This window comes from Vombatus ursinus, unplaced genomic scaffold (assembly GCF_900497805.2).
Source record: "Vombatus ursinus unplaced genomic scaffold, bare-nosed wombat genome assembly UNPS02009205.1, whole genome shotgun sequence".
NCBI classification, from domain to species: Eukaryota; Metazoa; Chordata; class Mammalia; order Diprotodontia; family Vombatidae; genus Vombatus; species Vombatus ursinus.
The window spans coordinates 18,741,969-18,768,679 of record NW_020948983.1 but is presented as its reverse complement, the minus strand read 5'-3'; the positions used below and the strand labels follow the sequence as shown (position 1 = coordinate 18,768,679).

Sequence of the window (26,711 nt, the reverse complement as noted above, 5' to 3'; positions counted from 1 at the left end):
AGGAAGAAAAGGAAGAGTAATAACCACCTATAGCCCAGACTGCCATCCCTTATTGGGATGACATAATCTTTCTCCAATCCCTGCCACCATCTGCCCAGAAACAAACCCTCACTGCCTGTTCCCACAGTAAGCCTGTCCCTATCTACGAGTCATGTTGCAGCCCTCCTCCTCATCAGAGTTGGGATTTAGCCCCTGTGACCTCTAGGCTACCTGGGCCTAGGTTGAACTGAGAGAAGAAAAAGGCTTCCTCCTTTGCTGGCCCAGAACAAGTGACAGTTGGGGAAGCAACAGTCTCAGGTTATGAATTCCACTGGGGAAGGCTTGGCATTAAGGACATGAAGTCAGTGAGGAAGAATTAAAGGTCACAGGGTGAGATGGGTAGGATCACAGTGAACTGAAGTAAAGGGGAGAGAAGGGCTTCAACCAGGGAAAATACAGGGATTAGTGGGAAGACAGAGGAAGAGTCAAAGGAATGAGAGAGATAGCTGAGTGCAATATGAGCACATGGGGATTGGGGGAGAGGTCACAATGATTTGGGAAGCTTAGAAGATGGGGTCTAAGGTAGAAAATGGGTTTCTTTCGAGGGATGAAGAGTTGAGGAGAAATGAGGGCATACAGTTGTGGGACAGAGTCAGACTGGGTGGAACATAGCTACACATCTGGAGAATCAGTGGGGCTTTTCTGGTAGGTTCTTGGGTGATCAGGGAAAGGTTAGGAAGGGTTTGAACAAGAAGTGGTGCTGTTGGCAGTGTCAGTTACCAGTCAGGACAGAGTCAAACCGAAAAGTCTTTTTTATTGATCGGTACCATACAGGACTCAAATGGCCAAAACAAAAAAAGGCATTACAGCTGGGGAGCTAGGAGTGGGGTCCCTCTCTCCCACCCCTGCTCCCTCCAGCTCTGACTACATTTTGCTCTGAGCTGGTTGTGGCAGATGGGTAGAAGGAGTCACTGGAGATGGAAGGAGGTGTATGAAGGCAGAAGGGACCCAGAGGTCTCCACATGCCCATCTGGGAAACAGGGTTGAGAACCCCAGTCTCTTCGTCTTCCCTCCTGTGAAAAGTGTGTGTTGTGTATATGTGCATGTGAGAGCAGCACAGAGTACTGGGGGGCAGAGACCCGGGTGCCAAATTGGGCTCAGTCCTACCCCCAAAACTCAAGGCGATAGTGGGCACTATTTCCCCAAAGCTGACTCAGAATGCCACCTAGTGGCTCCACCCCAGTTAATCATAGACATCGTTCCTGCCCCACTCCGGGAAGGAGGTGGGATTGGTTAGGTTAGAGTGAGTAGGGGTGGATCTTCCCTCAATCCCATACCTCTCCTCCCCTCCCAACAGAGACAAAATGCAAAACACAGTGACAAACACATGCCCCTCATCCCTATCCCCTAGGATGAGCCCCTGCAGGCACCATATCCCCCAGGGTCCTCCCCACCACCACTGCTCTAGGACTCAAGGTAGAGGACACAGGGTGTGTAGAGGTGGGGGAAGTGGGGAGAAAAGGGACTTTCAGGGCCATTCACAAGCACTCGGTACAGGGAAGGGAAGATGAAGGTCTGGGGAGTGGGCAGGACACAGTACATGGTTTACAATTGAGGAGGTTGGAAAATGGCCAGAGAGGTCCACCCCTTCCCTTCCAGCCATCTCCAGAGGGAGGGAAGAGATGGTCAGTGTCTCCTTGGTCTGAAGCTCAAAAGGTATAAAACGGCCCAGCCCAGACTCCTGCCTGCCTGGGGGTGGAGTAGAGGGACAGGGGTGCTGAACCTAACATAGTGAGGAGGGAAGAAGGGGGAGAGATTGGGAGAACTTTTTTTTTAAACTTACATTTTTAATAATATTATTGTTTTTTAAAAAGTTGAGGATAGAAGGTGGTAGGAGGGAGCAGAGCTTAGCCCCTTGGCTGGAGGGTAAGGAGGCTGGAGTTTGAGAAGAGGGAAGGGGCAGGGGAAGAACAGGGTGGAGAAAGGCCTTGCGGCCAGTCCCCCCTCCCCCCAAAGCTGGGGGTGGGTAGTTCATCTCGGCCCCCAGTTGAGTCCCTAAGGTCAGTGGGCATGGGGACAATGCCCCTGGGCTCTGCAGGGATGGAGGTTAGGGGAGCAGAAACCAAGCATCAGGGGCACCACAGCTCTGGGGGAACATCAAGACATTTCTTGGAGGCCCGACCATTCCCCATTCCCCTGACTCTCCAGTCCCTCCTGCAGGTAGATGGACAGCTGTAGGCTCAGTCTCTGGGATGCTGGTCCTCCCTCTGCTCCCAGGGTGGGCAGGTGGAGCCCTTACTGGGAGGCCTGAGATGTGGGGTTCTCCGACTTGCTCTCCTGGCTTGAGGGGGGTTTGCTGTTCCAGGGGCTGTTGGCACCCAGCGCTGGGGAGTTGTTGAAGCTGTCCTCGTCGTCGATGCCGTTGGCTGCATCAAACTGTGTGTTCTCCAGACGGGTGATGAGTCGCTCGTCCTCGTCCCCGAACTCCCCGCCCATCAGGGTGGGCTCCCCCACCACCATCACATCCTGAGAGCGGCGGAGGTCCCCAAACATAATCGGGGCAGCGGCATGCCTGGCCCCAGCAGGCCCTCACCCACAGGGATCCTGACCCCCCCAAGGACCCCAACCTTCCCTCAGACCCAAAAGGTCCCAACCCACCCTCCAAATCTATAGGGACCCCAACTAATCCCAAATCCCCCAGATTTCCCACATTTGCAAGAATCCTGATCTCCTCCCCCATGTCTTTATCTCCATCCCCAAAACAACTATTCCATCTATCCAATCCTCTAATCCCTTTGTCTTAACCCCAACACCTCTGACCTTCCTCAATATCCCAGATGCTCCTCTAGCATATGCTCAGGTTCCCCAAGTCCCTGACATCTATACCTAGGACTTTGGACTCTGAGAATCTCAATGGTGGGGGCCCTCTAAACCATAAGTCTATATGTTATAGGGAAAGGGAAGAGGCCACAGACCTAGGAGGAGTGGCCAGTGTGTATCTGCTTCCATATGTGTGACTAGGTGTCCTTACATGTATGTGTGTCCCAGTATGCCCACATTTCCATATGCCTGTGTGTGTCCCCGTGTCCATAACTGAAGTCACTGTACCCCAGGAGGGGAGGGCGGAGCTTCCTGAGGGGGCCAGAGAGAAGAGAAGAGAAGAGAAGCCGAGATGCTTACAGGTACCTGGCTGGAGAGCGCGAAGGTGCTGGCGGGGCTCTTCTTCTTGCTGTTGCTGTTGTTGGCATTGCCGCCCCCTGAGCTCATTGTGCTACCACCCGACATCTTCCGTTTCCGCCTCTTGCTTGGTTGTTGCCGTGCTGGTTCCGCTACAAAACCAGCAAAAGAATGGGAAGTAGGTGAGACCAGGCTGAAGCAGCCAGAGGGAGCCTGGGCACATTTCAGGGCTTCATACTTCAGAGGACTGAATGAGCCAACCCCAGGAAACCCCTTTGAATTCTGAGGTTCTGTGCTGAGACACAGTAAATCCCTCAAATCAAGGTCCAACTATTTGCTGCTTGGACCTAAAGAGCCCTGTCTATCTCTGGCTGAGTAAGACCTCTGGTCCCCGGGGTGGCAAGGTCAGCGTTCAGAGTCATATACTTGAAGGGGAGTCAGCATTGAGAAGAACCCAAGGTTCTACTCTGATACCTCATAGAAGAGACAGATGATCCTGGGCTCCTGAAGGCTATGCCGAAGGAGAGCTGACTCCTGCAGTCTTACTAAGCTGGAAAGACTTGGGTTTAAGCTAAGTCTGGAGAAGATTATCACAAGGTTGAGCACTAAGAAATGAATTTCTTGGCCACAGCAACACAGGAAATTGTGTCCAAAGCACGAAAGGGTTGCCACCTGTTACCAGGGGGTTAGGGAGCACCCACAATGATGATATCACAGACTTGAAGCTTGGGACCAAGAGTAACATACAGTGGGATGGAGGAACTCACCAGGGGGTGCAACCATGCGCTGCCACTTCTGGAAGAGGCAGGTCTTGAGGCAGTCACGAGGGCTGAGGCTGTAAGTCTTGTGGCGGGACATGAGCTCCTGCATGGGCTCAAGGATCACACAGAGCTGGGGGCACATGAGTAGGAGGGGAAGTCAGAACTAGAGAGGCCAATTCTTAACCAGCTAAAGAGGCAGAAAAATGAGGGTGGGGAGAGGATTATGCACAGTACCAGTTAGGGTATAGAACTTGGGGTGCTAGGAGTAAGGTGGTGGGTGCTAACTCACTCGGAGGTAGTTGAGGGTGGAATTAGACAATCCACACCGAGTGATGTTCTTGGATAACTGGTCCAGCATCTGGGGGTCCTGGGCCTGGAAAAAAGCATATGTGGGGGGAAAGAGTCAAGCATCCCAAAACACAGCACAGAGTTCCACCATTACAGCAGTTTTAGCCTCCCAGAACTCCCAGGACTCACATGCATGGCCAGAATACTTCGAGGAATAAATTCACGATGCTGCCGGATGCTGAAGTGCCACGTCTTTATCCTCATCATGTCATCAAACATGAACTCCAGGTATAGCCGGCCCTCCACACATACCTGAGGACACATCTGTCACAAACCTGCTCCCCAACCCCCTTTTCTCCATACACACAAGGATGTATCAGCCCCCTTCCACATAATTTATCCTCTTTTAGACTCTTTCCGGGTCACCTGACAAGTTCATCTGTGTGGAAATGATAGTGATAGTAGAAGGGGCACAGGATTACAAACACACACCACCTGCCTTTTGAGTTATAGTGCCAGACTACTGCCTTATGAATTTACACTCACTCTTTCTGTCTTTTGTCTCTCACACACCAACATCCACACTCCCCCCCACACACAGAGTCCCCAGACCTGGGTGAACATGGGCTTGCCGTGCTGAGTGATCATGCTGCCCTGGTCACAGTCAAGGGACACAAAGTTGCTGTGGAAGGCTTCCTTAGGATGCTTTAGCACATAGTACAGCTCCGTGGCACCACCCTCAAAGATGCTGCGGAAGTAGCGTGGGATCAGGGTTCGGCCAATAGCTGCAGAGGTAGAACAGACATCCTCAGTACAAAAGGACCCCACCACCAGACATCCCCCACACCCAGATGGAGCAAACCTCTAGACGCAACCCCTTCCCCCACCATCACCTGGAAACCCAACCCCTATCCCAAGGTTCAGATACCCACTGTATCTCTTTGGTCCATCCTCCAAACAGAAGGTGATGGTTAACATGGCATCATCCTCAAAGAACTCGGTTGTGAAAGCATCCCACCAGAGATTGTCACACTCCTGCAGAGAATGAGAAAAGGTCACTGGGATCTCAAAGAAGCTTCCAGATTCACTCTGGGTGAGTATATCTTTGCCCACCCCCAAGAACTAGGGAGGAGGCTCTTGGAAGATAACAGGATAACAGGTTAATAGAGCCTTCTGACAGAAATGGTCCCCCGCCTCTGGTTAATCCCATATACCTAACTGCTCCCCTCAGGCCTCCGCTAGATAAAGCTGTCTTTGATTGTAGGCCACCTGCCAACTCCCCATCCTCAATCTTTCCCATACACACAACCCCAGGCCACCCTCTACCCTCAGACATACCTCTGTCCAGTTCTGCAGCCGCTTATTTAACTCGAATATCCTGTAGTCTGTCTGGTTGCCATACGGTGTGTGCCTCCTGCAGAGTGAGAATGTCAGGATTGTCCCCCCAGCTCCCTTCCTCATGAGGTCTCCCCATCCCTTGCCCCAAGTCAGACCATTCCCATCACCAGATCTTACCCAATCCCAGGCTCCAGGTACGTAGGCGGGTACATGGGAGTTGGGCTGTGGAGAAAAGGGGCCATGAGAAAGCAGAGGTGAGAAATGAAGGTATCACAGCCTCCCCTACCCCAGCAAACCTTCAAAAGAGGAGGCTGGGGGACCAGAATAAAGAAAGATAATGGGACTTGGGGAGACAGGAGAGTTGAGGTCTGAGGGGAGCAGTGGGGCTAGGACACTTACCCCACATCCCTATCCAGCATGGTGCCTGGGTGGAAGGGGGGGAAGGCGTTGCCGTTCGGGGGCTCCTTCGGCGAGTACAGCTTGAATGACTTTGAGGAACAACCTGGGGAGACGGGATTATACTCAGGGTTCTGAACAGTGAGAAGCTCAGGTCTATCTGGCTCCCAGTCCCTCTTTGCTAAACCTTTTCCATAACCCCTGCTCTGCAAGTGAGAGAAACCTGGGTTTAGAGAAGAAGTAACCCCAGCAACCCTGGCCTCCCCACCTTGGGGAGAGGAGCTCCCAGAACATACTGCTGCTCAGTACATGCATGCCCACCCACCAGCTCAGACATGAAGGCCATGCCCCCTCCCCACCAAGAGACTCAGATTACAAAGGAGCTGTGGTAGAAGAAAGAGCAATTTGGGCCTGGTCTTCATGTTTTGTTTTGGTTTTTTCTATGCATAAAAGGGAGGGGGAAAGGGAGAGATTCTTATTCTCATCCCCCACCCCACCCCCCTTCATAATAAGAGACAAGTCTAAGTTATTTCTAGTCTTACCCCACCACTATCAAAAGAAGGGAACTTGGAGAGGGGGCCTGGACAAGTCCCTTCCCTGGGCAGCAAGGGGGAAATTCTTCAGTCTCCACCCACTAGATAAACAGTTGTGCTCCCCCTTCCCCCAACGGCCTCTCTCTTATCAGTCCCAATCCCTCCCCTACACCCAGGGCAGGTGTGCCCCCAAACCAGGCACTCAGACTTAACCCCTTCTTTTCTAAGACTTAACTCCACTGAAGGCCCTCTCATTTCACATATAGGAATACTCAGGCTTGATTCATGGGAAGGGATACCCTGAAATCTTAGCAATGGGTAGAATAGGTCTAGGTAAAGGTTATGTATGTGTATGGGAGGTGTTTCCCCAAAGACATGCATAATGTTGGGCAGCATCTTCCTTGAGTGAGATGGAGGGCTGGGAGAGGGGCAGGGATCTCAGAGATTATACATTTTGTCCAGGGGATAGGAAGAGGAACGTGGGCTCTTAGGCTAACAGTTTGGTTACTTCTAAGACATGATTTGCTACGCTTGGGCTCACTTTCATAGCTGTGGATGAGGAGATGCAACCTTCATCCCCCTGCCCTTCCTCAAGGTCCATTTTCCAGGAGAGACAAACAGTACCAGAGCTAAGGCTGAGGGACCAGGAGTTTTGAGTTTGTATCACCTCACTAAATCCTACTCTCCCCTTCATCTAAGCATGTCTGTATGGGGGAAGGCTTTATCTGCCTTTTAAGAGAAGAGGTGCCCCAAGATAACCCCAAGTCCTTCCCCACTATTCCTGAAACCAAACCTTCTGTGTGCCAGTGGGGAAAGGCACTGAGAAAGGACAGAATTCTATCAGCCCCTGTCCCAGCCCAGGGCCTTAAGGGATCTCCACATTCTATGCCACCCCCCCCCACCCCTACCCCCATCCCCTAGGCCTGTGCAGGTCAGGTGTTGCATATGCCTGTGTACATATGTTCATACACCCTGCCCACCCTGCCTCTGCACTCAGCTCGCCTCAACATGCCTAACACCAGGTGGAACAGGGCAGCCCTGGGCAAGAGCAGGGTATGGGAAGCATAGGCACCATTCCCCTCCCCCCACAACATGCTCCTAATACAACACATACAAAGTATGCACAAGCTCCCATATACTAGTCTGGCCCAGGTGGGTTGCTCCAGAAGGGGACACAGTACCAGTCATCTAGATAACCATTTCGTGACTCTTCCCTCCAGCCCCCATGAAGACTACTTCAAAAACAGGTATGCTAAGACCGTGATCCAGGTCCAAGTCATAGAACATGAAAGGCCAGAGCCAGGATCAGGATATAAACTAAGTAGTCAAGACCCCCAGGCCCTCCCTGAATGTCCAGGAAAATCTCTTCACACCCCAATTACCCTCCTAGTTCTATGGGGGCCCTTCAAAGGAGAAAGAACTAGGTTTCTCAACGTTATCTGGAAGAATAATCAAGAGATCAGTTTTCCTTCTTGTGAACTGGGAAGAATAGCCACCTACTTACTTAGTATCTGGGGTCAGCAAGAGGAGGCAGGGCAAGATGAGATGCCCCCAAATGCAAAATGGTAGGAAATGAATTAAAGGGAACCTTCAGAACGGACTTCTGTCCCATCTCTGGATAATGGACACAACCTCAGACTCACTGACCAAGCAGGCCCACAGCAACTCCCAGCATCCCAGACCAAAGGGTGGGGGGGAGGGGGAATCCCTAGTGGGGGTAAATCACACAGACCATCTGTCCCTGTTACTCCGACCCCCTCACTAGCCAGAATAGGAAAGGAAGGGGAGAAAAGGGTGAATCAAGCTTTGAAGACGTTTGGGGGGGGGGGGAAGGGAGTGGGTTTGGCCAAACCTAAAGGCTGGGAAGTATAAGGTGCTGATCTCAGGCCTAAATTCCCTTTCACCTTTTCCAGCCTGGAGTAAGTGCTAGGAAAGCAAAATATAGAGCTGGAAAACTTTTCCAGGATGAAGATTCTTTGGGTGGGGGCACAACTCTAGCTAAAGCCAATTCCATGGAAACCTGCCTGACAGCCCTCCCCCCCCCCCAGGGCCAGGGGTCATCAGGCCTAGTCCTAAGAGGAAGATCTTATGTCCCAGCAGGACTAGACACCCATCCCTTCCATATCCCCCCACAATTAGGCCTGCCGGGACTTACCTGGGAGAAGTGAGGGGACAGTGTGGGGTGGTGGGTGCTGCTCTCAGCAGGGAGGGGGCCAGCAGGGTGGGGGTGGGGGTACTCAGCTGCTCATCTCCCTGGCCAGCCCTGCTCTACTCTCGGCCAGAGCCCAGGGACAGCAGGGCCGGGCCAGGCCAGCCCAGCCACACAAAAGCTCCCACACCCCCCAAGCACCAGGCAGAGTGGGCCCCAGCCCAGGGGAGAAAGTTCCTCTGGCCAAGGGGCCCTGGGCCAGGGGGCTGGGGAGCTGGCCCCGGGGGCAGGGGGCTACGGGGAGGCCGCAGGGAGCAAGGAGCTCTCTTTGTTTGCAAGATTTCCCTCAACAATGGCCACCGCTTCGCTCTGCTCTGCACTCCTCTCTCCTCCTCCTCCTCCTCCTCCTCCTCCCGCTCTCTCCTCCCTGCTGCCGCTGCCGATCTCTGCCTCTGCCTCCAAGCAGCCCGCCGCGGCCCGACCGACTTCCCCTCCCTGCTGACCAGGCCTGCAGGGCCCCTCTGTCGGGGGTTTGGGGGAGAGTCACAGCTCAGCTCCAATACTCACACAGACACACAGTCACACATAGACACACACACACCTCCCTCCCGCCCGCCCGCCCGCTTGCTAGCTCTCTCCTTCCTTCCCTCCCTCCCTCCCAGTGTCTCTCAGAAAGAGGCCCCAGGGCCGGAGGAGGGTGGAGCTGGACCCTACTGGCTCCACCCTCCCCCAGCTCCCTCAGCCTCCTCTCCTCTCCCATGAAAGAGGAAGAAGGAGGGAGGGAGGGACTGCTTGGGCTGAGAAAAACAAAAGAGAGACAGAGACTAGAAGAGAAACAGAAGGAAAAAAAAAGACATGGCAAGAGAGAAGAGATGAAAAAGACTCGAGGACGAAGAGGAAAGAGAAGGGTCCGAGGGTGGCAGGAAACCTCACTGCCTAGCAAGGGCGAAGCTGACAACAGGCCCCCAGTATCTCCTTCCCCTATCCCCCCTTGGGAGAAGACAGAAGCCACATCCTAGGGTTGAGGAGGGGTCTCAGCTCCCTCCCCCCATTCTCAGAGTGAGGGATGGAGGCCCCAAAGGGGTTATTTCTGTTGGCTTTGGGCCCCACACAAGTTCTGACTGAGACCTGAAAACACTTTCCCCTCAGGACTCCTAGCTTCCAGGACCCAATCTCAGGCCCTTCATTTTGTCTTTCTAGACTCCAAGTCACTCTTCCCTAACTACTACCCCCCAACCTCAAAGGGAAGACCCTGGACTCACTCTTCCCAGTTCTCACAGGTTCCTCCTCTGGTTAACGCTGCCAAGGGACCTGTCCAAGCATGACCCCTCACAACAGGAGCCAGTGGTGGTACTAGGATGCCAGAGGAGCAGGTCACTGGTTGGAGGGTGAGGAAGAGCAGGAAAGAGGAGAGTGCATGTTCCAAGGCAGACCAGGATATACAACCCCTGTCTCACTGCAAACAATCTAATCAGATGCCTAAACCCACACGGGGGGTATTAAGCCCGAATTTTTAAAAAATAAGGCTTCAAACTAGATCTCAAAGATGCCTTTCCACTTTTAAATCTGTGATTCTGTAATCACTTGGGATTTTAGAGACAGTATCGAGAACCCAATGTCCTCAATTCTCTTCCAATCCAGACCAAGTGAATAACTCTAAGGAGAGTACTCAGTCCAACTTACCTCCCACCTGACCTCTACTACCCCGGCAATGTCCCACAGAGCTTCACAAGGCAGCCTGCCAGAGAAGGCTTTCCCTAGCTACACCTACTGACCCAGTGATGCCCACAACCAGTACTGCAATATACATGCCCTAACCCTATGTACATATTACACACTTCAGCACCAGGACACAACAAGCTTGATGTGACCATCGATGCTTTTTAACTGAAGAATCAAAGCAGGTCTTCGGATCCATTATCTTAATGGGCCTTTCACAATACCCTCGAGCAGGTACTATCATCCCCATCTTACAAGTGGATGAAATAAAGACCACAGAAGTGACTTGCCTAAGGTCACACACACACACAGTGGTAGAGCTGGGAATAGAAAGTAGGTCCTTCTACTCTTATTTCAGGGTACAAAGAGACCTCTCCTCCCCCAATCCTTGTATCTACCTTATATGATTGTGATTCTACCACACAGGGGGCAGCCTGTCCCACAGCCCACTCCTTCCCACCTACCCTCATCCCTCTAGGGCCTTGGTGATCAAGCCCAGCCCCCTCAGCTGCTACCACCACCACCACCCACTCCCATGGGGCCCATTCAGGAGCTCAGAAATAACCAGGAAAGGGAAAGGAGAGGCACTTTGGCACATTATCAAAAAGCTCACCCCCCCACTCAGCTTATAGTCCTCCCACCCCAATCTAATGAACTGAACCAAGAGATGCAAAGAGACAAGGACAGAGATGAAAATAAAATTAGAAACAAGGGAAAGGAAAGAGGTATCAAAGGACCCCATGTGCCAAAGTAGAGGGCAGCAGGAAGAACAACCTTCCCACAACCCCCAGCTACTAGACAGGAGTCTGGTGCCCGCAGCTCCCACTCCTCCCTACCCCCCTACCCGGGCCCCTAGGCTGCCCTGACCCCAGCCCCCTCTCTCCTTTGTCTTCGCCCAGCCTCCCGCTGGCCTGGCACTCTGCCATCCCCTCTCCCTGGCGCCCAGCCTTGGCCTCAGCCTCCTCCTCCTTTACTCCCCATCTTAACCCTTATAGGGCAGATATCACCACCCCCTAGGACTAACTAGGGGATATGCTCCCCCACCACCACCACCTCGAGGACACTGCAGGGGGCAGAGCTGCAGGGAGGAAGGGGTCTCTAGCCCATGTTTATTTCCTCCTGCGTGTATGTGTATATGTTTCTGTTTTTGCCTGAGTCTGTGTGCTTATGTGTCTGTGTCTATGCCTTAGTGTGTGCTCCGTGTATGTGCTCACTATGTAAGTCTCCCAGGCTCCTCTCAGTCACATGTGTGGGGCATGTGCTGTCTCTGCTGTGCTGGGGGAGGGAGGAGGAGTCGGAGACACAGACCTACGTATGCACACAAAGAAGGAGGACGCTTGGGAAGGCAACCAAACCTGGTCTGCCCAGCCTGGGAACTTGGGTGCCGAGGGCCTCTGCAGCCCTCATGTACTCCTAAGATTGCAAAGAGCAAATGTTCCTTTGTGTTTCTGTGCACAAGCTTCCCTGTGTCCACTTCCGTATGATATGTGTTTGTGCATTTCTCTGTACATGTGTTTTTCGGCCCAGTTCTTTGGCTTTATTTCCAGCAGCCTTTCGGCTCATACCCTAAACAGATTAGTCCCTTGTCCCCTGGATCCCCTAAGTCTAAAGACTCATAAAATTCAACACTAGGGTCCCTCTTATTATTCTCCTGCCTCCAGACCATTCTACCTTTCTGCCCACCTGTCAATTCAGGCCCTCCCTAAAATCTAACTTGTAATGATCTCCTGAGAGACTTCAAGACACCAATGGGAAGAGCCTGACCCTTCTCTCTGGCTTTCTCTACCACATGCTCAAATTCAGGGGAAATACAAATGTGCCCTGTGATAACCTTTCCTGGCCACATGTGAAAAGTATGGTAGGGTATACACTAGGCCCTAAGGCCTCTGGACTAGTATACTCTATAGGATTCTATCCCCTCCTGGTGGCAAAACTGTGATGATGACTCTCAGTCATCTATCCTACCATCTCAATCCTTCCCTAGGCTAGGTAGAAAGGGAGAAGGGTAGGGCAAGAGAGGAGGACTAGTGCAATAGGACTCATGTGTTCATCCTTGGGCTTCCTCCTCTACTTTGGGTCTGGGGTTTTCCTGATGAAAGAGGAATAAAGATACCAGTGGCGCCCCTTGAAAAGAAGTCAGAATAGGTAATGGGATGGGGAAGGTCAGAGGTAGGGGAAAGTGTGGGGGGGGGAGGCAGAGGTGGTTTCCCCAGTATAGGAAAGAAACAATTCTTCCCAATAAGAGGAGATAGTATCTCTTCCTTCTACTACACAATCTCCCAAATTCTGTTGGGGCAAGGAGTCCCTTTTTCCCCTTGAGGAATAAGTTCTCAGCATTCACTGTCCCTCCCTAAGTATGTGGGGTCAAACACTGACCCCCAACAAACTTAATCAGGGCTGGTCTTGCTCTTTGCCTGGTCTCACCTCTAGAGACATCAGGAGCCTAAAATGTTTGAATAACTGCTCAGCCTAAGGGTCATATGACTCATGGATTCCCTAGGGGGAAGAGAATAGAATGATGTGGGATACAGCACCCTCTGCCCTTGGAATAGCTGAGAGGGCCCCTTGGCCTCCCTAAGAACCCCTCAAGACCACCATCATCCCTCCAGGTAACACCTCCTATGCCAGCTGGTAGTTCTCTCTCAACCCTGAGAATTAAGGAAAAAGGTCACAGGTTATGCTAGGTGGCTCTTACATCTCAGGTGTGGGACCCTGAGGGTATAAGCCAGCCACAAAGGTCAGATATCTTGGGGTGGCAAGAGGCACTTTCCTAGGGATCCTTCTTTACCACCCCTCCCCAAGCCCGTTGGTTTTCCCTTCACCCCTACCCCATCTTCTGGGCCTATGTAAAAGCAACCTTGGTGACCATTTCCTTGGTGTGCCTACATCCAAAATCATATATACAGACCACTCCCGGCAGGTGGAAAAGACACTCAGGAATATGGTAAATGACATGGGTTCTGAGTCAACTCTATATCCTCTCACCCACCCCTTGGTCCCTCTACCCAGAGCCTCATTTGGTGGAAGAGAGAGAGAGACTACTTCCTGAGTTCTCTCTCCTCAGTCCTATGACCCCAAGACCCCCAACTCTGAACCACAGGCAGAGGAACAGGGCCCAGGGGCCCAATTACTGCTACCCCCAGTGGGGGCACACTCCCAATGCCCCTCTTGGGGGCAGCTGTGCCAGGCAACAGGCAACGAGGTCCAGAGGGGAGGGGCCCCAGACAGTACCCCCTCTTCAATGCAGCAGCCCCCACCCCAGGTACCCAAGGGAGGAAAGAGCAGGGTCAGGCAGAGGGGATAGTACATCAGGGAGGGCTGGAGTGGGGGGGGGGGCAACCTGCGCTGGCCAATCACAACTCTCTGATGACCTGGGTGGGTGGGGGGTCAAAAGTCCAAAGCCACTTCTGATTGGCCAACATCCTGGAATTCTGGGAATTCTACCCCCTCCCCTCGTCGTACCCCCCCCACCTCCAGGCGCCTCTGGGCTGCTGCGCATTTTCTGGGGGGGAGTCCCTTGATAGGCCAAGCCCCCTCCCCCCAACACATACACATCCAGAACCCAATAGCCCCCTCCTCCCCAGTCCTGCAAGTACACACGAAGCAGGGGCTTGCTGCGGTGGGTGAGGAGGGGGGTGGGGGCGAGGTGTCCACTCACCAGGGCAGGCGCAGCCCACTGACATCTTCACATCGCCCGCTGCGGGGGGCCCAGCCGAGTCACGGTGCCCGCCGCGCGCGGGGACAGGCTGGGCATGGGCCGCCGCCTCCTCCTCCTCCTTCTCCTTCTCCTCCTCGGCCGCCGCCGCCCACAGCCCGAGCCCGAGCCCGAGCCCCGGCCTCCGCGCCGGCCCCGGGGTCCGCCAGCCCCTGGCGCGAGGGGCCTTCAGGCTGGGCAGGAGACAGGAAGGAGACCTGTCCGTGCGCGCGTGTGTGCGAGGGTGCGCGCGAGGCTGTGCGTGTGTGCGCGTGTGCGGGTGCGTGTCTGGGGCGCTCCCTCCCCGCCGCCGCCGCCGCTCGCTGGCGGCCCCGCGCCCGGCGCCCCGCTCCCCGCCTCGCTCGCTCGCGGCTCCCTGGCTCCCTCCCTCCCTGCCTCGCTGTCTCCCCCCTCCCCGGCGCCGCTGGGTTGGGCTTTATTAATATGCTAATTGAGGCGCGGGTGGGAGGGGAGAACTGAGCCGTGTGTATTCGTGTGTGCGTGTGTGCGTGTGTGCCTGTGTGTGTTGTGTGTGTGTCAAAGTGACCCGAGGCGAGGAGGGGGAGGCTTCAGGGAACGGGCATGTGACGCAGCTTTTAAAGAAGGAGAGACGGGGACCTAGACAGGGGGAGTGGGGTGTGAGGAGGCAGGCGCTGAGAGCTCCGAAAGGGCGAGGGTACCCCAGCGATCTGGCGATTTGAGGAGCTGGGGAGGGGGGCGTGGAGGAGGAGCGAACGATCCCGAGGTCTGATACACGCTGAGGAGAGGGAAAGCCCAATCTCCCAGCCTCCTGGTTTCTGAGACAGCTTAGCTGCCCAGGGTTGAAGGGGTTAATGAACCCTGCTCCATCCTTCCCCAAAGCTCCAAGTCTTTGTTATTTTTTGGGGGGGAGAGGTTGGTTGGAATGAGAGATTCCATGGGGTAGAGCTGATGGGAAATCCTGGTCTGGATGATACCTCTCACCTGACAGAGAAGAGAGAGAGAGAGAGGGAGAGGGAGAGGGAGAGAGGGAGAGAGAGAGAGAGAGAGAGTGTGTGTGTGTGTGTGTGTGTTGGAGGGTGTGGGGGAGGGTTACTAAAGGGGGACTGGTGGTGTTAGACAGGTATCAGTCTCGGTTAGTACATCTTAGGTTAGGTCACAAGATGGCAGGTTCCCTGGTTGGGGGTAGCCACAAGGTCAGTGTGTACCCCCCAGTGTGGGGACCCTTGCCTTCCCTCAGAACCTCTCAAGGCCACTCTCCCAGATAGATCAGGTCATCAGGTCTGCACATATTGTGCCTTAGCTCCTGGGAATAGCTTGGGGATTCTGTGCACATGTGAGGGGATTGCTTTCAAGGCAGCACCGCCCCCCCCCACAGGCCCCAGGCTCAGCTGCTGCCCCAGTTTCATAAACAGGAAATACCTATTAGAGTGAGGGGAGGGGGCCGAGGTGTATATAAGAGAGAGTTGGCCTACCCTTCCCCCTTCTTCCCGGGGGGGGGGGGTGTCTTCAGCTGCCAGATCTTTCCCTTGACTTCCGGGTTGGGGGGAGGCCCTTGCTTGCCCTCTGGGGCATATTTGTGTCATTACCCTTTATAATTCCCCCCCTTAAGAAGGAGGGACTTAGGCCCTGATACTTCCTCCCCTGCAGCTCTCCACAACCTTGGTGGGGGGGAAAGGGGTTCTTACTGATGTGGAACAATTTATGGATAAGCAGATCCCCTTAACCTCATCCCAATTTTATCTGGGGCAAACAAGGACCAAATGAGCAGGCGCCAGAGTTCAGCACTGTCACAATAAGACCTTCCTTAATTACCTTTCCCTCTAGAACCAAAGATTGGGGGCGGGTGGGGGGGAGGGGGAAGTCAGCAAGGAGGCAAGGAAGACATATGCTCCATCCAATTTAGTCTCTCCCACACATCCTCTTCTTCCGCCAAGTCAGTCCTTTTCCCCTTTCCTCAGACCAGTCTGCTCTATCATTCACCAGGGACTAGGTGAGGAGGGCTGGATTAAAGTTAACCCCATCCCCCATCCTACATGGCCCCATCCCCCACCATGGACTTTCCCTTAGAATCTCACTTCTCTTCCCCATCCTACCTTAAAGATCTCAGTGAGCCTTAGTTTTCTCATCTGTTAAATGAAGGGATTAGATTCTAGATTATCTCCAAAATCTTTTTCAACTCTAAATTCTATGATTCTCTGAACATGGAAAGAGTCATAAATACAATGGGACATTTGAGAGGAATGGTACCATTTTGAGAAGCTCAGGCCTCAGCTTGAAGTCTTGACTTCATTTTTATGACCCCAAAGCAATTTCTTGATTTCAGGGGCTCTATTATAACAAAATTCCTACTTAAGGTTTTGCTTCTACCTCTGATATTCAATAATTCTGAAAATCTAATTCCAAGAGATCCCACCCTCCTCGGCTAGTATAAGGATTTGGGGAGTGGTCGGGTGGATAGAAAGGCCTGGTGATGGAGATAAGGAAATTGGCCCTAACACCTCCACTCCCCTAGCCACCTGACTACCTTCCCCTTTAGGCTATTTCATCCAACTAGCCAGGTCAGATTCCTGAAGGGAGGGTCTCAAGGTGGTTTCTCCACCTCATTCCTGCCATACACCCTACCCCTACAAAAATAAAGACTTCCAGCTGGCTATGAGGCCCAGATATTTCTGTATCTGGGTCCTGAACCCCATAGAAGGGGGAGAGATAGCTTCATAACCAGAAAAGAGTGCTCACTAGCTTGGAAATTAGGAAATGTAAGTGCTAGTCCCTGCTCTTCTGGGAAAGGTGATTAGGGAAGAACTGTTGTTCACTTTTCTGGAGACACCTGGGCAATGGGCGTTTGGGTACGAGTGGACAATAAATTTTACAAGTGTAGGGAGCTCTCCAGTGAGGAAACTCCCTTTATCAATGAAGTTTGACAACTGTTCTTCAATTCATAGTCCTAGTTGCCTGGAGCATTAAAAGGTTAATTGACTTATTCAAGGTCGCACTACCAGTCTGTATCAGAAACTGAATTTGAACTGACTGAGCTCCTCTCTCTCTGATGGGAATGCAATATGGAAAATAAAACAATCTCTCCTCTCCATGTACACATGATCTAGTAGTCCCTAGTAGGGGCAACTAGGTGGCACAGTGGATAGAGTGCCAGGCCTAGAGTCAGGAAGACTCATCTTCCTGAGTTCAAATCTGACTTCAGACACTTAATAGTTGTGCAACCCTGAACAGGTCACTTAACCCTGTTTTCCTCAGTTTCCTCCTCTGTAAATTGAGCTGGAGAAGCAAATGAAAAACTACTCCAGTATCTTTGCCAAGAAAACCCCAAATGGGGTCACAAAGAGTCAGACTTGACTGAAAAATGACTGAACAACAATAATGTGGGAATTTGTTTTGACTATACATACTTGTAATGGTTTTATTTTTCTTGCTTTCTCAATGGGGAGAGGAACAAGAAGTGGGATCGAGAGCATTCAGAATTGAAAATAAAATTTTATTGGAAAAAAAAGACAGTTGGGAAAAAAAAATTATCCACAAAATACACAAAATATGTGTCAAAATTTAACCAAGTTACTCTCCTATTTAAAAAAAAAATTCAGTGTCTATTGCCTTTAAGATGAAAGACAGATTCCTTAACCAGACATTTAAAAACCTTCACAATCAGGTTCCAAACTACCTTTCCAGCCTCATTACTACTATTAATGTGCTTTTCACTCCAGTCAAACTAAACTAAAAACTATTCTCTGGATTGGAAAATCTATTTCTTTAGTCTCTGAATTTGTATAGGCTATTCCCCATGCTTGGAAAGCTCCTCTAAAAAATGTTTTATTGACATCACTGTTATTTTCTAACGACTCTTCCCAAACCCCTAAGAGAGCTCTCCCATGTAACAAGTGAGTGCAATTGGGCAAAACAAATCAACACATTAGCTATATCTGAAAATGAATGTCTTCTTCCAGAGTTCTAAGTTAGCACTTCTCTTTGGAGAGGTGGGAGGCATGCTTTATCCTGGAACTTATAGAGAGGTCTTCCTCATTGGAATGGGAGCTACTGAAGAGCAGAGAACTTTTCTATTTGTATCCCCAGAGCTTAGACCTATGCTCTGCTCATAAGAATTGATTAATAAATGCTTTTGCATTTATTTATCATCAATTCTCTGCAGTCATGATTGATCATTGAATTGATCAGAGTTCTGAAGACTCAAAGGCACTTAATAAATACTTATTGATTGATTATTGTGACCAAGACATAAATTGTTTTGTTCACAAGTCTTTCCAAGGTTCTTTGAATTCCCCATATTCATCATTTCTTATGACTTAATATTGCTTTTTATTCAAATATCATAATTTGTTCCATAATTATTCCCTAATCAGTGAGCAATTTCAATTCTTTGCTACCACAAAAAGTGCCACAATTAATATTTTTTGTATATATTGAGAGTTTTCCCTGTGTTTATGACCTCCTTCAGGTATATATCCAGTTACAGTATAGTTGGGGCAAAGAGTATATACAGTTTAGTGGGAAATGTATTCATTTATTTTTAGTATTAATTCCAAATTGTTTTCCAGAACAGTTGGGTCAATCCACAGCTCCAACAACAGTGCATTAATGTGCCTCTTTTTGCACAATTCCTAAAACATTTACCAATTTCTACATTTGTCATCTTTGCTTCTCATCTGTGTGTGAGGTGAAGCTTAAGTGTCGAATATTCATTTGAAAGCATTTCTTCATCTACACCTTTGGAATATTTGTCTTCTTTCATGGTATAGCTTAGGTGCCTTCCCCAATCCTTCATGTTCTTCTTTTTTTTTTTTTTTTTTTTGCCGTAGAGGATAGACTTTATGGGACTCACACCAGCAGCCTGTGCTTCTTCAGCACCTTTGTGTCATGTTCTTCTTTTTACCTTGAAATAGCAGAATATAAGCTAATTGAGCACTGGTGCCTAGCCCAGTGACCTGTATGTGGGAGATTTTAATGAGTATTTTATTGAATAAGTGCATAGGAAATGTCAAAGAAGGCTGAATGATTTTTTTTGGGGGGGGAGGGTGAGGCAATTAAGATTAAGTGATTTGCCCATGGGGGCAGCTAGGTGGCTCAGTGAATAGAGCTCTGGCCTTGGAGTCAGGAGGACCTGAGTTCAAATCCAGCCTTAGTCACTGTGTGACCCTGGGCAAGTCACTTAGCCCTGAAGTCACCTCTTTTGGTGAGGCGATGGGGTGGGGCTGGATTTGAACTCAGGTCCTCCTGACTCCAAGGCCAGAGCTCTATTCACTGAGCCACCTAGCTGCCCCCGAGTGATTTTTTTGGGGGGTTAGGCAATAGGGTTAAGTGACTTGCCCAGGGTCACACAGCTAGTAAGTGTCAAGTGTCTAAGGCTGAATTTGAACACAGGTCCTCCTGACTCTGGGGTCTGGTGCTTTATCCACTGTACCACCTAGCTGCCCCCTAAGTGCTTTTAAAGAGAAGAATCTTTTTTACTAGTGGTATAAAATGATAGAGATGAAAAAGTGAGAAAGAGTCTGTTGTAGGCATGGAGAGTGGTGTCAAATAAGGAAGGAGAGACTAAACGAGAGATTGGAGATATAGAGTAGTCCTGTGAGAATGAATACTGAATACATAAAAGAGAATAGTATAAGATAAATCTAAAAAGGTAGTTTGGAGCCATATTGTGGAAGGTCTTAAATTAAGTCAGTTTGAATTTATTAATCCTGGAAACCATAGGTCACTGAACGTCTGATCAGGATTTGATGGGCAATGGATATCCTTTGAAGGCTTTTAGGGGTAGGGATGCTATGATCAGGCCTGTGTATTAGAAAAAGTATTGCTGTGGAAGGCGTAGTGGAACTTAATGACTAATTGGGAGTCAGCATAAGGAGGAAGAGTCCACAATCCTGCATGGGGATCTCTTCAACTTAGGGGGTGTCTTGTCTCTATCCCATCTCCCTGTCCTTAGGAACTCCCCCTTTCTTTATGATACAGCCAAAGGCAGCTTACTGGTGCAGTAAGTAGAATACTGGGCCTGGAGTCAGGAAATCTGAATTCAAATCTAACCTCAGATGCTTACTAGTTGTATGACTCGGGATAGGTCACAATCTCTCTGCCTCGGTTTCCTTATCTGTAAAATGGGAATTAAAAAAAGCACCTACTTCACAAGGATGTTGCGAAGCGCAAATGAGATAATATTTGTAAAGTACTCAGCAGATATTAGGTGCTTATTTTCTTCCTTTGGGTAATGGAGGCAGAAAGGTCCCACAGACAACTCTGCAACCCTTTGTGGGGCTTGTTGGCAATAGGTGAAATTATGGGTTGACTATTATATGAGCCTTGGATCTTTTTTTTTTTTTAAACAGCTAAGCCCTCCCCAACCAGATTTTTTTTTGAGTTACTACCCCGGGGATAATCAGTCAAAGTTGATGTAATATGAATAAGAGATAGGGGAACTAAGGCCTGATGGAGAAGGGGTTTAGGGAGGAATTAGTGGCCTAATGGAAGAAAGGAACAAGTATTTATCCTCACAAAAACCCTGGGAGGTAGGTGCTATTATTCTCTCCATTGTGACTTGCTCAGGATTATTACACAACTAGTTAAGTGTCCTCGGTCCAATTTGAACTCAGTTCTCCTTGACCCGAGGCCTAGCACTCAAGGTCTCATGCTACCTAACAATATCTGTGGACTTACTTTCTACTGTGAGAGTGCTCTAGGTAGGGAAAGGGGTCTCTCTCAAAATAGATCCTATTCCAATTACTATCTATATAGTTTCCTGAATACAGATTTTAGGTCCTCTCCCCACTGTTCCTTTCTCCATGGGGCTCTTCCTCACATCCCTCCCAGTGCTTCAAACTTGACTTGGTGTTGTCTTCTCTTTGTGACCCCTCTCTGCACACTTCTGACACCTCAGGCTTCCTCTAACATTTCCTCCCTCAGAATTCCTCCACAACTTAGCACGGGATTCTCAATTATCCCAAAGCATCAATTCTTGGTTCTAGTTGGGTGTCTATACCACTTCCTGACTAATCAAATCAATAAGTCCCTATCAAGTGCCTACCATGTGACCCAAACTGTGCTGTGTGAGGATATATTGTTTGTTGTTCTTCAGTTGATTTTTCAGTCGTGTCCAACTCTTCATGACCCCATTTGGGGTTTTCTTGGCAAAGATACTAGAGCAATTTGCTATTTCCTTCTCCAGCTCATTTTACAGATGGGGAAACTGAGGCAAACAGGATTAAGTGACTTGCCCAGAGTCAAACAGCTAGTGTCTGAGGCCAGATTTGAACTCAGGAAGATGAGTCTTCCTGACTCCATGCCCAGCACTCTATCCACTGTGCCATCTAGCTGCCCTTGTGTTGAGGATATAAAGAAATACAAAAATAGTCCCTGCTGTCAAGGAGGTCACAGTCCAATGAGACTAAGGTAGTCTGTTAAACTCCCCTGAGTGGAGGAAAGACAAATATCTATGTCTTTGTACTGTGTTTCCTCCATGCATACAGTCGATACTTGTTGATTTGATATTTTTGAATGGCTAGGTTCAGTCCCTCCAACTAGATCATGGTAGAAGTTCCTCAAAGGCCAGCCCCCAATTGGCTCAGTGCTCCCCCTCACTGTGTACACTGTGCACAGGTGGAGCTCAGGAAACATTTGATGAGAATAACAATAAAAATAGCTCACATTTATATAAGCTTTAAAGTTAACAAAACACTTTACTTCCATTATCTCATTTGATTTCACAACATCTCCATGGAGTAGGATCACATAGCTAGTAAATGTTAAAAGGTTGGATGTGAACCTAATTCTCTGATTCAAAGACTAGAAGCTTCATCAATGCTTGCTGATTGATGATTGATTTATCCCCCCACACCTCAACCCTAGGAAGCTCATTATTGGGAAATCCTCACCATCCAGTAAAATCTCCTCAACCTTGGTACTCCACCTCATCACCACCCTCTGATCCTTCTGATCAGAGGGCAGAGCCAAGAACTCCAAAAGCTCCATTTAAGGTGGGGAGCTCAGCTCAGAACTTTGCTGACTTTTCCTCCTGTCCTCACATTGGGTACCTTTTCCCTCCCCTCCCCTCTCCCCTTTCAGCTTCCTTTGGTGTGTTATCTTCTCTTTTTAGATTGTAAGTTCCTTAATGGCACAGATTGTCTTTTTTCATATTTATATCCCTAGCATTTAGCACAGTGCTCTGCATGGAGTAGACAATAAATGTTTATTTGACTGACTGATAGACTCATTGTCCCTGCCCCTTTACCCAAGTACTACCTTCTTCTGGAGGCAGCTAATGGATAGAGTGCTGGCCTTGGAGTCAGGAACTAAGTTCAAATCTGACCTCAGACATTTACTAGTTGTGTGACCCTGGGCAAGTCTCTTAAACCTGTTTGCCTCAGTTTACTCATCTGTAAAATGAGCTGGAGAAGCAAATGGCAAACCACTGAAGTATCTTTGCCAACCCAAATGGAGTCACAAAGTGTTGGACATGACTAAATAACAACAATACCCTCCAAGGCCTCTCTCTGCAGAAGAAGAACTAGGATTTGGGGGAATCAAAGATACTAGGAATTGTGCGTATATGTGTTGGAGGGTGGTTATAACAGCTGATTTTAAAACGAAGTCTTGCTCACTAGTTTCTAAACTCAGTTGTTTCTCTGCATGCCTAAAGGAGTTTAAGTCCCAGCCATGCCTTTCACGTTTCTAGGTCTGCCCAACCAATTTAACTCAATTTGAGAAACATTGATTAAGGATCTGTAATGAACAAGTCTGTATTTAGGCCCTGGAAAAACAAAGATAAGTAAGGTTTCTGCCCTCAAGGAATTTATAATCTTGTAGAGCAGAGGAAAGTAGTGCAAATATTATGACAGATGAGGAAACTGAGGCTCAAAAAGGTAAGTGAATTGTTATGGTCACACATTTAGTGTCAAAGTCAGAATATGAACCTAGGCCTTCTGACTCCAAAGTCCAATGCTCTTTCCATTATTCCATGCTGTCTCTCAAATATATAGAAATTCAATTTTTAAAATTAAACGTTTAATTAAGAAGTAAAAGAGGCTTAAGGGGGGTTTGTATGAGAATAACAAGGAAGTTAAAGGATTTGAGACTTCAGTGAGAGCCATTGTGTCCATGGTGCTTACTTTAAAGAATTCACAGAGGATAAAGCACTTCCAGAACCAATGTTCCACTCAGGACCTATGGTCAGCAACTAGGTGGCACAATGGAAAAAATGTTGGACTTGGAGTCCTGAAGACCTGAGTTCAAATTCGACATCAGATGCTTCCTAGCTGTGTGATCCTAGGCAAGTCACTTCACCTCTGTTTGACTCAGTTTCCTCAATATAAAATGAAGATAATAATAGCACTTAGGGTTGTTGTAAGGATCAAATGAGATAATACTTGTACCTGGCACATAGTAGGTGCCAAATAAATGCTAACTACAATTATCGTAGGAGCCATGATATAGATTGTAAGCATTGTGGTACCCTCAACAGACTCTGACACCAGAAGTCTAGGAAATAAAATAGCCCCTACAAGGGGTAGAGGCTTCAGCTGGCCATGGAAGGACTCAGATTATGATTTGGAAGAGTAGGGGAGGTAGAAGATAGTCTATGTGGGAGAATAAGAACAAAAATTCTAGGCCCAGAATAATGAAGGAAAACAGTTGAGAAGCCAGCAGGAGACCAATCAGATGGAGAGGTGGGGGAAGGAGGGCCTTTTATGTCAGTCTATAAGCATTTATCAAGAGCTTACTATGCACAAAGCACAGTGCTAAATGTTACCAATACAAAGAAAAGCAAAAACATGATCCCTGTCTACAAGGATCTCACATTCTGATGGGGAAACAATATACAAAAATTGTACCTACAAGATAGATACACAAATATATAGTCTACATGGAAGAATCTCAGAGGCTTGGCCCTGCAGTGGGATACATTGGGAAAGGACTCCTGCAGAAGATACAATTAAACTGTTTCAAATGAAGCCAGGAACCGAGGAGGTGAAGGTGAGGAGGGAGAGAGTTTCAGGAATGGGAGCAAAGTCATAGAAGAGGGAGCTTGGATCAGTGGGAAATAATGGTAGATTAGGACTAGACTTTGGAGACCAGCCTTGAATAGGAGGATCACTCAATTCAAGACAAGTCAATAAACATTTACCAAGTACCTCTGTATTGTATGTGAGATCTGGGGGGGAAAAAAAGGAAAGTCAAAAAAAGTCTGTACCCTCAAGGATCTCACAGTCTTTTTTTATTTTAAATATTCATTTTTAAAAAAAATTTTGACTTCTGAATTCTCTCCCTCCCTCCCGCCCCTCCCCCACCCATTGAGAAGGCAAGCAATGTGATATCAATTATGTTTGTGAAATCATAAAAAACATTTCCAGGTTAGCCATGTTGCAAAATAAAAGCAAGAAAAATTTAAAAATTGAAAAAATTATGCTTCAATATGCACTCAGAGACTCCATTAGTTCTCTCTCTGGAGGCAGATAACATTTTTCATCATAAGTCTTTTGGGATTGCCTTGGATCATTGTATTGATCAGAATAGCTAAGTCATTCACAGTTGATCTCTGTGTAATATTGCTGTTATTGTGTACAATATTCCTGGTTCTGCTCACTTCACTTTGCATCAGTTCATATAGTCTTTTCAGGTTTTTCTGAAATCATCCCCCTCCATCATTTCTTATATCACAATATCACATGCTACAACTTGTTTAGCTATTCCCCACTTGATGGGCATCCCCTCAATGAACAATTCTTTGCACCACAAAAAAAACTGCTATAAATATTTTTGTATATATGGATCTTTTTCCTTTTTCTTTGATCTCTGAGATTCAGACCTAGTAGTGATATTGCTGGGTCAAAGGGTATGCAGTTTTCTAGCTCTTTGGGCATAGCTCCAAAGTATTCTCCAAAATGGTTGAACTAGTTCACAACTTTACCAAGAGTGCATTATTGTCCCAATTTTTCCATATCGCCTCCAGCATTTGTCATTTTCCTTTTCTGTCATGTTAGCCAATCTGATAGGTATGAGGTAGTACTTTAGAGTTGTTTTAATTTGCATTTCTCTATCAATAATTGTTTAGAACATTTTTTCGTATGACTCTAGATAGCTTTGATTTCTTCTTCTGAAAACTGCTTGTTCATGTCCTTTGATCATTTATCGATTGGGGAATGACTCCTATTTGTATAAATTTGGCTCAGTTCCCTATGTATTTGAAAAATGAGTCCATTATTAAAAAAAAATCCCTTCCCCTGTTTCCTTGCTTTCTTTCTAATCTTGGATGCATTGATTTTGTTTGTGTGAAATCTTTTTGTTGTTATTGCTGTTCAGTCATGTCTGACTCTTGTGACCTCATTGGGAGTTTTCTTGGCAAAGGTACTGAAGTGGTTTGCCATTTCCTTCTTCAGCTCATTTTACAGATAAGGAACTGAGGCAAGCAGGATTAAGTGACTTGCCCAGGGTCACACAGCTATTAAGTGTCTGAGGCCGGATTTGAATTTAGGTCTTCCTGACTCCAGGACCAGCACTCTATCCACTATGCTACTAGCTGTCCCCAAAACTTTTTAATTTAATGTAATCAAAATTATCTATTTTATTTCTCATGATTTTCTCTATCTTTTGTTTGGTCATTGGAAATTCTTCCCTTATCCATAGATTAGACAGGTAAAATTTTCCATGCTCCTTTAATTTGCTTTATGTCTAAATCATATACCCATTTTGACCTTATCTTGGTATAAGATATGATATATTGGTCTCTCTCTCTCTCTATATATATGTATATATATGCACACACATGCATGCATGCATACATATATACATACACACATATATTATATATGTATATATATGGAGAGAGAGAGAGAGAGAGAGAGATGATATATACAAAATAAATTGGAGAGAATCCCATAGGGAAGGCACTAGCATTAAGATACACCTGGAAAAGCTTCTTGCAGACAGTAAGATTTGAGCTGAAACTTGAAGGAAGCCAGGGAAGCCAGAAAGAAGACACAGGGAGAGAAAGAATCCCAGGCATGAGAGCAGCCAGTGAAAAGGTAGAGATTTGAGATATAGAGCGTCATGTACAAGGAGGCCAATATCATTGAATTTTAGAATTTGTGGAGGAGCGTAATATGTAAGAAGACTGCAAAGCTAGGAAGGGACCAGGTTGTAAAGACCTGGAAAGACAAATAGAAGATGTTATATTTGATCCTAGAGGTAACAGGAAATCACTGAAGGGGAAATAACTCGGTTAGCACTGAGATTTAGGAAAATCACTTTGACATCTGAGTGGAAGATGGACTGAAGTGGGAAGAGACTTGAGTCAAGGAGACCAACCAGAAGGCTACTGCAATAGTCTAATCAAGAGTGCCTGGACCAGGGTGCTGGTAGTTTAGAAGGGGATTTATTACATAAGACTAGGAAATGGATTGGATATGGGAGTGAGTGAGAGAAGTCAAGGTTGACACCTAAGTTTCAAGCCCGGTTGAGTGGAAATACAGTAGAAATATGAAAGAAGTTAAGAGGGGAGAGTTGGGGAGAAAGATAAGGAGTTCAGTTTTTGACATACTGTGTTTAAGATGTCTCCAGGACATATAGTTTGAGATCAGGGGGTTGTTCTTTATCCTTCGGGCAATGAGAAGCCACTGAAAGTTTCTGAGCAGGAGAATGATCTGATGGACGCCCTGTTTTGGAAGATGAATGGAAGATTCATG

General features: G+C 48.3%; 1 protein-coding gene across 3 annotated transcripts; it reads right to left on the bottom strand.

Annotated features, from left to right (window-relative positions):
- Positions 1–773: 773 nt before the first annotated feature.
- On the bottom strand, positions 774–14,103 carry LDB1 (LIM domain binding 1). Of its 3 annotated transcripts, none has more exons than XM_027851746.1 (11): positions 13,999–14,103; positions 5,943–6,045; positions 5,721–5,765; positions 5,544–5,619; positions 5,138–5,240; positions 4,818–4,990; positions 4,395–4,517; positions 4,207–4,290; positions 3,924–4,047; positions 3,160–3,308; positions 774–2,505 (listed from the first exon to the last, which is right to left on the bottom strand). In XM_027851746.1, exons 1-11 carry the CDS (start codon positions 14,021–14,023, stop codon positions 2,275–2,277), a joined length of 1,236 nt encoding a protein of 411 aa, XP_027707547.1. In that variant the 5' UTR covers positions 14,024–14,103; the 3' UTR covers positions 774–2,274. The 3 variants fall into 3 exon arrangements, with proteins under 3 accessions (XP_027707547.1, XP_027707548.1, XP_027707546.1); XM_027851747.1 differs by having other exon boundaries at positions 3,166–3,308; XM_027851745.1 differs by lacking the exon at positions 13,999–14,103 and adding an exon at positions 8,628–8,695.
- Positions 14,104–26,711: the final 12,608 nt, after the last annotated feature.

Bases quoted from the DNA above. Each gene is read 5' to 3' on its own strand.
- LDB1 (XM_027851746.1), bottom strand. From the start codon at position 14,023: ATGTCAGTGGGCTGCGCCTGCCCTG. The intron at 4,991-5,137 runs GTGGGTATCTGA...CTACCTCTGCAG, and splicing joins GGATGGACCAAAGAGATACA to CTATTGGCCGAACCCTGATC. The intron at 2,506-3,159 runs GTAAGCATCTCG...CGCCGCTCTCAG, and splicing joins CGCTCTCCAGCCAGGTACCT to GATGTGATGGTGGTGGGGGA.